Here is a 12,262-nt window from a genome sequence, read left to right on the forward strand (position 1 = left end):
AAAAAATACAAAAACTAGCCGGGCGAGGTGGCGGGCGCCTGTAGTCCCAGCTACTCGGGAGGCTGAGGCAGGAGAATGGCGTGAACCCGGGAGATGGAGCTTGCAGTGAGCTGAGATCCGGCCACAGTACTCCATCCCGGTCGACAGAGTGAGACTCTGCCTCAAAAAAAAAAAAAAAGAAAAAAAGAAAATGTGCCATTCTCTCTATTTTCTCTTTACAAATGTTATTTGTAAAAACAAACAAACAAAAAACAAACAAGAAAACATGAACTTCAGACACTGTTACTTCAGACATTGTTGCTATATCCTATAAAATATAACCTGTAGCCTCTGCAATCTATCTGCCTTTCTAATCATTGCCTTGCATGATAAAGTGTTACCTACAAAGACCACTTAAATTAACATCTCTGTTTTGCTAAATATATATATATATATATTTGTAAATTTGTTCTTGTTATTCAAAAAAGATTTGGATTTACCTCTTCTTCCCTCATTCATATAATCTCATGACTCCCTTTGGATTCCACAGAGTTTGAAAGATTTTGTTTTATTTAAACCAATACCTGCTGTAACTTTCCATCTCTTACTTTCAACTATTTTGTGTCCTTGTGCTTTAATTGTAACTGTGCAAACACCATATAGATGGATTCTTTTAAAAATCCAATCTGATATTCTCTGTTTTGTAACTGGCAATATTAACATATAAATGCTGGTTGTGCATACTGACATATTGAAATTGTTTGTCATTTCAGTTTGTGATATTTACCCTGCTTTGCTTCTTTTTCTCCCTTTCTGCCTTTTTGATAGTTTTAAATTTTTTTATTGATAGTTTTTAATTGATTATTTCCTTATTCCCCTGTACTGGTTTGAAAGCAATGCTATTCTATTTCTATTATTTTATCATAAAAAATTATTAGCATATATATACATAGGCAATTTCTAATTCTATCCTCCATATAAATTATAACTTGCTTTTTACATTTTTACTTCATTATCTCTCTAAGCTACATTCTGGGTAATTTGGGGGCATTTATCTTTCAATTCATAATTCTCTTTGGTTTGTCTGATCTGCAATTTAACTCATCTATAGACTTTTAGATTTCAATGACCATATTTTTCATTTTCTAGAAGTTGTTTTTCAGCTCTTTCCAGCTTGTCTTGATATTACCTTATTCTTTTCTCATATTTTTTATTCTTTCTTATGTTTAATTATTTAAATATACTTAATAGTCTTTTTAGTTCTATTATTTGAAAGTTGTAGGAGTTCGGCTGCAATTGTATTCTGACTACCATTCATGGTAGGTTAATTTTTTTTTTTTTTCTTAAGATGGAGTCTCTCTCTGTCACCCAGGCTGGAGTGCAGTGGCGTGATCTCGGTTCAGTGCAACCTCCACCTCCTAGGTTCAAGCGATTCTACCTCAGCTTCCGAGTAGCTAGGATTACAGGCATGAGCCACCACACCCAGTTAATTTTTGTATTTTTAATAGAGACAGGGTTCTGCCATATTGGCCAAGCTGGTCTCGAACTCCGCTCACCTCAGCCTCCCAAAGTGCTGGGATTATAGGCGTGGCCCAGGTTGATATTTTTAAATTTGGATTATGAACTCACCTTTAGGGGACTTCATCCGTGGGAATATTGTGAGGCCTGAATTGAGATGTATCCTAGAGAAGTTTTATCTTTGTTTCTGCCAGGCTTCCTAGGGAATGTTAACAGCCTAAGGCATGTTAACACATAATTTCTGCCCTGAGAATTCCAGAATCGTGGAGGTAGCACAAATCAAATCCATAAACCTCAAATTCAAGGCCAGCTGTGGCACCTAATTCTTAAGAGAAATGAAATCTCATTTTTTTACCCTAAGTACAGACCCAAACTGACAAATATTCATGTCTTACCTTTCATGCTATACTTTCTCCCCGGACAATATGTTCTAAAACCAAAGCTTGTCTCTATGTCAGTGACTCCCAGATCTTATATATCTTCATCCTAGATTCTCTCCTCTGAGTTCCAGACCCTACTATCCAACTGTGTATTTGAATATCTAAGGTATCACCCAAAAGTCAACTAGCCTAAGATCAATAAAATTCATGACTTTCCCATAAAAACTAGTCCCGTTCTAGTGTTTCCTGTCTCAGTAAATGGCATGCTTATCCATACTGTTGTACATGCCAGAAATCCAGGATCCATATTTGACATCTCTCTTCTCATTCTCCCTCCAACCCATTGCCAACCCCTGTCAATTTTACCACTTAAGTATCTTTTAAATCTGCCCACTCTCTCCATCTCCACTGTTTTCAGACTAGTTGTTCAAGTTACCATCATCTCTAGCCTGGACTGCTGCAGTTTTCCCACATTTACTCTGAAAATTCTCCAGTACATTCTCTGCACTATGGCCACACTGAACTTATTCAGATACACATGTGGGTTGTTTTTCTTTTCTGCTTCAGATTCTCATTCACTGGCTTCACATTCGTGGTCTTTACATCCTTCATATGGTCTACTTGGCTGTGCACGGCCAGCTGCTACCCACCTCTTGGAGCCAGCCTCATAATGCTCTTCTCACCCTTACTTTCTGTGCTCCAGCCAAGAAGCCACAATTCTGTTGCTTGAAGCTACAACCCTCTTGCATCTTCCCACAGGGCTTTAGTACCTGCTGTTTCCTTTTTCTGGAATGCCAGTCCCCCTGTCCCCAATCTTGTCTGTCAATACTTAAGTCATCCTTCACTTCTTTGGTCTAACATCATTTCCTCAGTTCTCATCTCTTTCTTTCAAAGCCTTTCTGTTCGTTTATAACTATTCACTCATTACTGTGGTTATTTGCTTAATGTCTGTTTTCTCTATTAGGCTACAAGTTTTGTGAGATCAGAGACTTTACCTAGTTTTGCTCATTACTATGTTCTGAGTACTAACACAGCCCAGAACATAGTGATTAATAAATATTTCTTGAATAAATAAATCATCATTTAAAAATAACTAAAAATATACATCTATTCCAAATAATCTAAAAGGAGAGAATAAGTGGATAGAGTTACGGATAAAACAAGTGACAGCTACATGGAGGATTTGTGATATTATTCTGTCTACTTTTCCTTATGTTTGAAATTGTCCATAAAAAGATTATGCAACTTACTAAAAAATTAAAATACCTTATTTGAGTCTTTGGATAAGTGGTGAACTTAACCTTAAAAATAAAACATTGTCCCTTTAGGGTCAGACTGAAATATTTTTATTTAACTAAAAAGAAATTATACTAACCTGAAGATATTTCGGTAATGGTTAATTGGGCCACTTAATGCTCCAGGCTGAGAAAAGACATAAATATAAGCTTCAAGATCCTCTGTTGTTAATTGGCATCCTTTTCTTCCAATGCCAGTGCTATGACTGGTAAACAGATGTTTCAAAACCTAATTTAAGTGAGAAAAGAATCATTAAAACTTTTTAGTTATCTATTAATAAGCTAAGTCTTTGACTTTGGAAAAGGGATGGTGGTCATTGTGCAGTGACAACTCCTAATTTCTGCTCTAGACAAATTTGAGATCTCATTGTTTATACATACATATTCTATGCATTTCTGCTTTCCTAGCTTTATTTTTTCTATATTCTTCCCTTCTAATCTCCCCTGCACACTTCATTTTTATAAAAAGCATCCTGTCTTCTTGGTGCCTATTCGTATTCTACAAGATCCAGTTCAAGAGTTCCTTGGATAAATGACTAATTCCCCATCTGGACAGAAAAGAAAACATAAGCCCAGGACATTGAGGAGGCAAGCTATCACTGACTAAAGGGATTATGTCGAAAAGCCACAAGAGCCAACCTGATGGAATGCCTCATTTGATGCCTACTGTGGGATAATTTGGGCATCCAAAAGAATAATGACTATAACTGATTGGTATATATCAAATATATATTCATTACTCTAAAAGTTGTTTGTGAAAAGAAAAAGAATGAGCATATATCCTGCCATTCTTGTGTGAACTATATTTCAGAATAAATAGATGTGGAAAAATTCTTTATAGCAGAATTTCAATTAAAAGCAGAAAGAATTATCAAATTAGAAAATCACCATTTTTCATGCCCTAATGAAATAATGGGCCTACGCTATGATCACTAATGTATGCTAAAATTAATTTGGTGGAAGGATGTGAAGAAATTTTGGCTAGGCTGACAACTCCTGAGCCCACTGATCACTGTTAGCATTAGTAAAACTGGACCAAGTCGGTGTCATGCGCTTCCTTGATGGGATGTGTTAAGAAATACATAGCACCACCTATTAAGTATCCTTTTCAAATTAAAATTTAATCAAGCCTCTAGATCACCAGTACCTATGAAGTAGGAAAAACAAGGGTTAGAGGAACAAGTTAAATACCACCATGATGAAGCAATCAGCTAAATGCAAAATATGGATCTTTCCTCAGGCAAATTTCTTCAATAAACAAGTGAGATTTAAAAAAAAAATAAGAAAAAAAAGAAAGAAGGGGCCGGGCGCGGTGGCTCAAGCCTGTAATCCCAGCACTTTGGGAGGCCGAGACGGGCGGATCACGAGGTCAGGAGATCGAGACCACCCTGGCTAACATGGTGAAACCCCGTCTCTACTAAAAACTACAAAAAACTAGCCGGGTGAAGTGGCGGCGCCTGTAGTCCCAGCTACCCGGGAGGCTGAGGCAGGAGAATGGCGTGAACCCGGGAGGCGGAGCTTGCAGTGAGCTGAGATCCGGCCACTGGCCACTGCACTCCAGCCTGGGCGACAGAGCGAGACTCCGTCTCAAAAAAAAAAAAAAAAAAAAAAAAAAAAAAAAAAGAAAGAAGGCACTATTATACATTTTAAAAGCTGTAACAACTAAATAAAAGGTATAGACTTTGGTTCCTGATTCAAACAAAGGAAATACATCAAGACATTTATGACAGTTAATGAAATTTGAATGAGTATTAAATGATATTAAGGAGTTGTCATGTATTCTGTTAGGTTTGATAGTGGCATTGGGGTTTCTTGTTTTTTTTTTTAAGTTCTTATCCCATCACAGTTATACACAGAATTATTTACAGGTAAAATTATATTGTGCCTTTTAAAAATCCTCACCAATATCTAATACCATGTGAGACATATAAGAAGCATTTAGGCTGGGAGTGGTGGCTCACGCCTGTAATCCCAGCACTTTGGGAAGCTGAGGTGGAAGGATCGCTTGAGGCCAGGAGTTTCAGACTAGCCTGGGCAACATGGTAAAACCCAGTCTCTACAAAAAATACAAAAATTAGCCGGGCATGGTGGTGCATGCCTGCAGTCCCAGCTACTTGGGAGGCTGAGGTGGGAGGATTGCTTGAGCCTGGGAGGTTGAAGCTGCAGTGAGCTGTAATTGCACTACTGCACTCCAGCCTGGGTGACAAAGCGAGTTCCTGTCTCAAAAACAAAGCAAAACAAAAAAATAAAAATAACAAAGAATAATTTAATAAATTTCCAATATACTTGCGTATGACTACTGGTGTCAGTGTACGTGCGACACTAATATCTGCATGTTTACTTTGTTTAGGGCTTTTGTTTTTAATCCCAAAGTCTTCTACTTTGCTGCTATTAAACCTGACATTTGTATTCCCTCATCTCCCCATGAGATGTTCTCTAAAAAGGGGTATGCCTGTAGGGGCACAGTGTCACAAAAAATTGAAGAACAGCCAGGTATTTAAATACATAAACAGAGACTATGAAAATAAGCAAGACTATATGTAAGTTCTTTTTTTTTTGAGACGAAGTCTCGCTCTATCGCCCAGGCTGGAGTGTAGTGGCCGGATCTCAGCTTACTGCAAGCTCCGCCTCCCAGGTTCACGCCATTCTCCTGCCTCAGCCTCCCGAGTAGCTGGGACTACAGGCGCCCGCCACTTCGCCCGGCTAGCTTTTTGTATTTTTTTTTTTAGTAGAGACGGGGTTTCACCGTGTTAGCCAGGATGGTCTCGATTTCCTGACCTCGTGATCCGCCCGTCTCGGCCTCCCAAAGTGCTGGAATTACAGGCTTGAGCCACCGCGCCCGGCCTATATGTAAGTTCTTAAAACCATTTGTTAAGTTACAATAATTTCCTTTCATTTTTCATTATTCTTCTTAAAGGTGGACTTTAAAATATTTTTCATTAATAAGAATAATATATTATTTGTTTGATTTGTTTGGCTTACCTTGAAATCATTTATCGAGAACATAAATTCTGGGAACCATGGTATTTGGAAGAAGTAGTAATAACTGGATTTCAACAGCTGAGCAGGGTGTCGTAAAATATATTCTGAAATTAAAATGCCATGTTAGACCTTATCCAAGGGGTATAAATTACTTACTGTTAGAAGAACTTCTTTTTAGGATAATTTCACTTTAAGATGATCCCATAAAAGAATCCATAAGGCTTCTTTGGAACAATTTCTATGCTCTTATATCTTATTATGAGTATTTCCAGTATTTCCAAAATGTATATCACTTTATTTATTTTTTATTTTTTTGAGACAGAGTCTCACTCTGTCGCCCAGGTTGGAGTGCAATGGCACAATCTCGGCTCACTACAACCTCTGCCTCCTGGGTTCAAGCAATTCCCCTGCCTCAGCTTCCCGAGTAGCTAGGATTACAGGTGCCCACCACCGCACCTACCTAATTTTTTGTCTTTTTGGTAGAGGCAGAATTTCACCATGTTGGCCAGGCCAGTTTCGAACTCCTGACCTGAGGTGATCTGCCCACCTCAGCCTCCCAAAGTGCTGGGATTACAGGCGTGAGCCACTGTGCCTGGCCTTATACACTTCAAATAAAAAGAAAGTTTCACTTTATGAAATCTTGACTCAAAAGGGAACAGGAAGCCCAAACGACACTGCTTTTCCTCCAACGTCATTATCAGTGACCTACCACTTTTCCTAGGAATACACTTCTTCACCACCACACACTGGTGGTAAACTAATTAATTAATTAAATTTAATTAAGTGCCAGTTTCACTTAACAGTGTCCTTGATGAAACAGCAAAAAATATTAATTAAACTTGACCTTTGAGTACATCTTTTTAATATTCTATGTAATTAAATAGAAAGTACACATAAAGCAGTTCTGTTGTCTCAAGACAACGCAAATACAATGATTGTTCCAAGGAAAAGCACTTCTACAATTGTTTGAGTTGATGGGTTGAATTAGCTGTTTTTTCTTTCCTTTTTTTTTTTTTTTTTTTTTTTTTTTGAGACAGGGTCTCACTTTGCCACCCAGGCTGGAGTGCAGTGGCACAGTCTCAGCTCACTGCAGCCTCAACCTCCTGAGCTTAAGTGATCTTCCTGCCTCAGCCCCCCCAGGTAGCTGGGACTACAGGTGCACACACCACACCCAGCTAATTTTTAGCTGCATTTTAAAATGTAACATTGTTTTACTTGAGAGAATGACTAACAACCTATCATCAGTCAGACATGGGTATTTGGCAGATAATCTCTTGAAAATTAACAAAGTGAGCCTGTCACCTCAAGGAAAAGAATCATCAGTAGTTGTTGCCATTGATAAAAATCAGACTTTCAAATGAACCTTAGAACTTTGGAAAACTTACATCTGCTACTGTGAGCTTCACAGCTTTGCAATACTTTAAAGGCTTTTCTGATGAGATTAGGGTGATGTCAAAGAATGTGATTTTTTGATACTGTTTGATGAAATGTGTCAACTTATGGAAGATCCGCATAAATCAGCAAACCAACATCTTCTAATGCATGATGATAAAAAACCAGGCATGGATAAAAAGATCCAATGAAAGTGCTAGGGAGACCTGTGGGTTTTAATAGCTCACACTATTAAAAAAACATTTACATGCCATCACATTCCACATTGTTACCTTTAAGAAACCATTGGCCAGGCGCAGTGGCTCACGCCTGTAATCCCAGCACTTTAAGAGGCTGAGGCGGGCAGATCACAAGGTCAGGCATTTGAGACCAGCCTGGCCAACATGGCGAAACCCCATCTCTACTAAAAATACAAAAATTAGCCAAGCGTGGTGGGTGTCTGTAGTCCCAGCTACTCGGGAGACTGAGGCAGGAGAATCGCTTGAACCCAGAAGGCAGAGGTTGCAGTGAGCCGAGATGGTGCCACTGCACTCCAGCCTGGGCAACAGAGCGAGACTCCATCTCAAAAAAACAAAAACAAAAACGAAAACAAAAGCATTAATTTTTAAGTTTGGTGTAGTATTAACACAGTTATCTGAAAAGGCTATTAAAATACTCCTCCCTTTTCCAATTACAGATCTGTGTGAGGCCAAATTTCTTCATATACTTCAATTCAAACAACATATTGCAACAGATTGAAGAGATTTGCAAAAATGTAAAACAATGACACTCTTTTCACTAAAATTTTGTTTTGGAAGATGTAGTTTTCATTTAAAATATGTTATTTATGTTAACATGTAATGGTTTATTTCTTTTGAGGAATTAACATACAAATATTTTAAATTTCTATTTTAATTTCTAATACAGTGAATATTTATAAACCATATAAGTAAAAGCTCAATGGGGTCTTTAATAATTTTAAGAGCATAAGGAAGCCCAAGACCAAAAATGTGAGAACTGCTTTAAAGAATACTGCTATTCCTGACAGCCAAAGCAGTCAAGCAAGAGGAGATTTTATTTCTAGGCTGTCAGGATTCATTACTGTCAAAGCAATGTCATTGTATGTTTCCCTTTATCCCTCCCCAAGTTAACAGTAAAATCTTTTTTTGAAGGAATAAAATTATGTAAGCAAGTATAAAGCTAAATTTTCTTAGATTCCCCTAGAAGATTGAAAACCAAGGTATCTGACACTGTCATGTGCTATCATGGTTTAGTCACTTAGTTTTAAAATATTATAGTAACCAAATTTTGCTGTTTCTAATCCAAAATGTCAGTGGCAGGAGTGAATTGTCACATTAGCAGAACTATTTTGATAAAACTTGAACTCACCTGTAAATACATTTGGATGAGGGAAGTTAATAACAATAAGCTTCATCACCATTTCAGGATAACAGATGGCAATTAGCCAAGCAATCATGCCTCCCCAGTCATGACCAATAAGAACACATTTGCTATACCCTGTAATCAAGAAATAAATGTTGACATCATTAAAAAGAAACAGGTGAGTGCACTGTTACCTCACATAAAATAGTTATACTTCTAAAGCACCTCTTTTCTTTTTTTTTTTTCTTTTTTTTTTTTTTTTTTGAGACGGAGTCTTGCTCTGTCGCCCGGGCTGGAGTGCAGTGGCCGGATCTCAGCTCACTGCAAGCTCCGCCTCCCGGGTTTACGCCATTCTCCTGCCTCAGCCTCCGGAGTAGCTGGGACTACAGGCGCCCCCCACCTCGCCCGGCTAGTTTTTTTGTATTTTTTTTTTTTTAGTAGAGACGGGGTTTCACAGTGTTAGCCAGGATGGTCTCGATCTCCTGACCTCGTGATCCGCCCGTCTCGGCCTCCCAAAGTGCTGGGATTACAGGCTTGAGCCACTGCACCCGGCCTAAAGCACCTCTTTTCATTATCTTATCCTAATCAGGCACTTTGTGCAGATACTGAGTTCAGTGGTTCCAAAACTTGTCTGTATATCACCTACATAGCTCCACTCTAAACCTATAGATTGAGAATCTATGCCAGGAATCCATATATTTTTTTAAAATCTGAAATAGGCCAGTGTGATGGCTCATACCTATAATCCCAACACTTGAGAGGCCAAAGCAGGAGGATTTCTAGACACCAGGAGTTCGAGACCAGCCTGGGCAACACAGCAAGACCACCCCCCACCAAACCAGCCATCTCTACAAAAAAATAAAGAAATTAGCCAGGTGTGGTGGTGCCCACCTGTAGCACCAGCAACTGTAGAGCCTGGGGTGGGAGGATTCCTTGAGCCCAGGACTTCAAGGCTGCAGTGAGCCATGATCATGCCACTGCACTCCAGCCTGGGTGACAGAGCAAGACTGAGACTCTGTTTCTAAAAAAGAAAAAAAAAAAAAAAAAAGCGGCGGGGGAGCAGGAGTACAAAACAAACAAAAAAAATCTGAAATAGCTAATGTTGCTCAGCTCTGGTCCCATGGACCTGAGTTTGGAAACCATGGTAAAGACTGCACATAATGAAGTCAAAAGCGAGATTATTTTCTTTTTTTGAATGCTCAGAAATTTCTAGTTATAGTAAAATTATAAATGTCTCATCTATGTCCAACTCATAAATCTTTATTTCCAGGAAGCATCTATTTCTTCCTTAACTTCATAAATCCTATGTACAGCTCAACACAGAAAGTTTGTCACTAATTTGGAACTGTGAAGTCAAATTGAAGTAATGGAAAGGCTTAATTATAGCACCAATTTTGCACCAGTTTCATTTCATGTAATCACTCCGTAATTTAAAGTAGGTTAAAATGTTGATTAATAGAGATTCCTACAGGATTTCCATTGTATGGATGGATAAAATTCATTTGTAATTTATTCCTGGAGTACTTAAAATTGCTTAATTCTTTCAAGGAAGTACTTCTCACCATCACTCCTCACCACTATACTAATACACACAGGCATCGACACACACAGATAAATCTTGTTTATATTAATTATTTGCCTAAAAATTTCATGATGACAAATTTAGGCCAGGTCTGACTGAATTATCACAAAATCTGAAACATAATTGTTCAAAATCAATGTCGGAGTCTCTTTTACTGTAATCAGACTAAATGACAACATTGTACGTGACACCCCCAGACCCCATCCATTTTTTCTCCCCTAAAAATATTGGCCTGATCTATGCTCTCATTAGACTACTGTAGAAAGTGCCTTTCATTTCATGGTGTTTCTCACTATACTGCTTCCCTTAACATACTGATGGTAGCAGCTTGGTTTCAGTCAAAAGGGATATAGTATTAATAGATTGGATTATTGTTTAAAAATATTTACTTTCCCCTTCTCCCTACTGTCATAGTAGTCTACCTGCTGCCCTTTGATTTTAAACTTGGCCATGTGATTTGCTTTGGTCTCATGGTGGCTGTATAACTTGACTTTGGGCTCCACCATATGACTTGCTTTGACTAATGGGCTGCCTGCAGAAACTTGAGCTTGTGCAGCTGAGCTCACCCTCTACCATTGCCAGGAGAAAAGCTTCCCTCAGGCAGCCACTCCCTTTTAGCTTGGACTCCAGCCCAACTCACAGAGAGAAGCCAGTCCCAGCTGGACCTGCAGCCTGAGGTAAAGACCAGAGGAGTCCAGCCTATGGTTAACCTGCAGATCCATGAGTACAGGAAAAAATGGTTATGACCCTATGCCACCGATCTGGGGTGGTTTGTTTCACAATATTACGTGGTTCTAACTGATGGATAACAACACAAATAATGCAAGTGCATCTGTATTTTATAACATTTTAAAATGAATATTTAGGTGTGTGTTCTAAAGAAATAAATTTTCTAAGTACAAAAATAAAATTTTCAATAATTATTTCTGAAAAGAATAAACAGCATACATTAGGTCTATTTTTTTTTTTTTTTTTTTTTGAGTCAGAGTCTCGCTCTTGTTGCCCAGGATGGAGTGCAATGGCACAATCTTGGTTCACTGCAACCTCCACTTCCTGGGTTCATGCCTGGATAATTTTTGTATTTTTAGTAGAGACAGGGTTTCACCATGTTGGCCAGGCGGGTCTCAAACTCCTGACCTCAGATGATCTGCCTGCCTCAGCCTCTCAAAGTGCTGGGATTACAGGCGCGAGCCATAGCACCCGGGCCATTAGGTCTATGTTTAAAAACAAATCTGAAAAGTCATTCTTGGCTGGTAGACGGAATAGTTGCTCTAGATGCATCATTTTAAATTTCCTGTATAGATATTTTGGGATGACTACCTGAAACCATGGTGACAGGATCCAGATAACTTGGGGAGATAGAATATGCATCCTCCCAAGAAAAGATGTCATCGATTCACAATTTGTTGAATGTTTGTCCCTTAAAAAGAGTTGTTTTGTTTCAAACTAACCTACCTAAAGAATCTAAAATATCCTTTATGTCTGTAATTAGACAGTCCAATTTATAATTCTGTCGATGAATGGGAGCATCTGTTTCTCCATAACCTCTCAAATCCAGTGCTACAACTCGATATTCACTTTTAAATTCTCTCAGTTGGTAACGCCAAGAATACCTGCAGGAAAAAAGGAAGCGTTTAAAATACCATATTTACTAGAACAAAGAGTAACATTACAGATTTTCTTTTTCTTTTCTTTTTTATTTTTTTTTTGAGACGAGTTTTGCTCTGTCACCCAGGCTGGAGTGCAGTGGTGCAATTACAGCTTCACTGCCG

The 12,262-nt window shown here is 38.5% G+C and overlaps 1 protein-coding gene across 1 annotated transcript in view; it reads right to left on the minus strand.

Moving 5' to 3' along the window:
• EPHX4 (epoxide hydrolase 4) overlaps window positions 1–12,262 on the minus strand; it is a 49,573-nt gene that overhangs the window by 24,769 nt on the left and 12,542 nt on the right. Inside the window, exons 3-6 of the mRNA XM_023231073.2 lie at window positions 11,946–12,103; window positions 8,915–9,043; window positions 6,155–6,258; window positions 3,253–3,401 (exon numbers count right to left, since the gene is read on the minus strand). Coding sequence (XP_023086841.1) covers window positions 3,253–3,401; window positions 6,155–6,258; window positions 8,915–9,043; window positions 11,946–12,103 — 540 coding nt within the window. The remainder of the gene's footprint in view (window positions 1–3,252; window positions 3,402–6,154; window positions 6,259–8,914; window positions 9,044–11,945; window positions 12,104–12,262) is intronic.

This window comes from Piliocolobus tephrosceles, chromosome 1 (genome assembly GCF_002776525.5).
Source record: "Piliocolobus tephrosceles isolate RC106 chromosome 1, ASM277652v3, whole genome shotgun sequence".
Taxonomy (NCBI): domain Eukaryota; kingdom Metazoa; phylum Chordata; class Mammalia; order Primates; family Cercopithecidae; genus Piliocolobus; species Piliocolobus tephrosceles.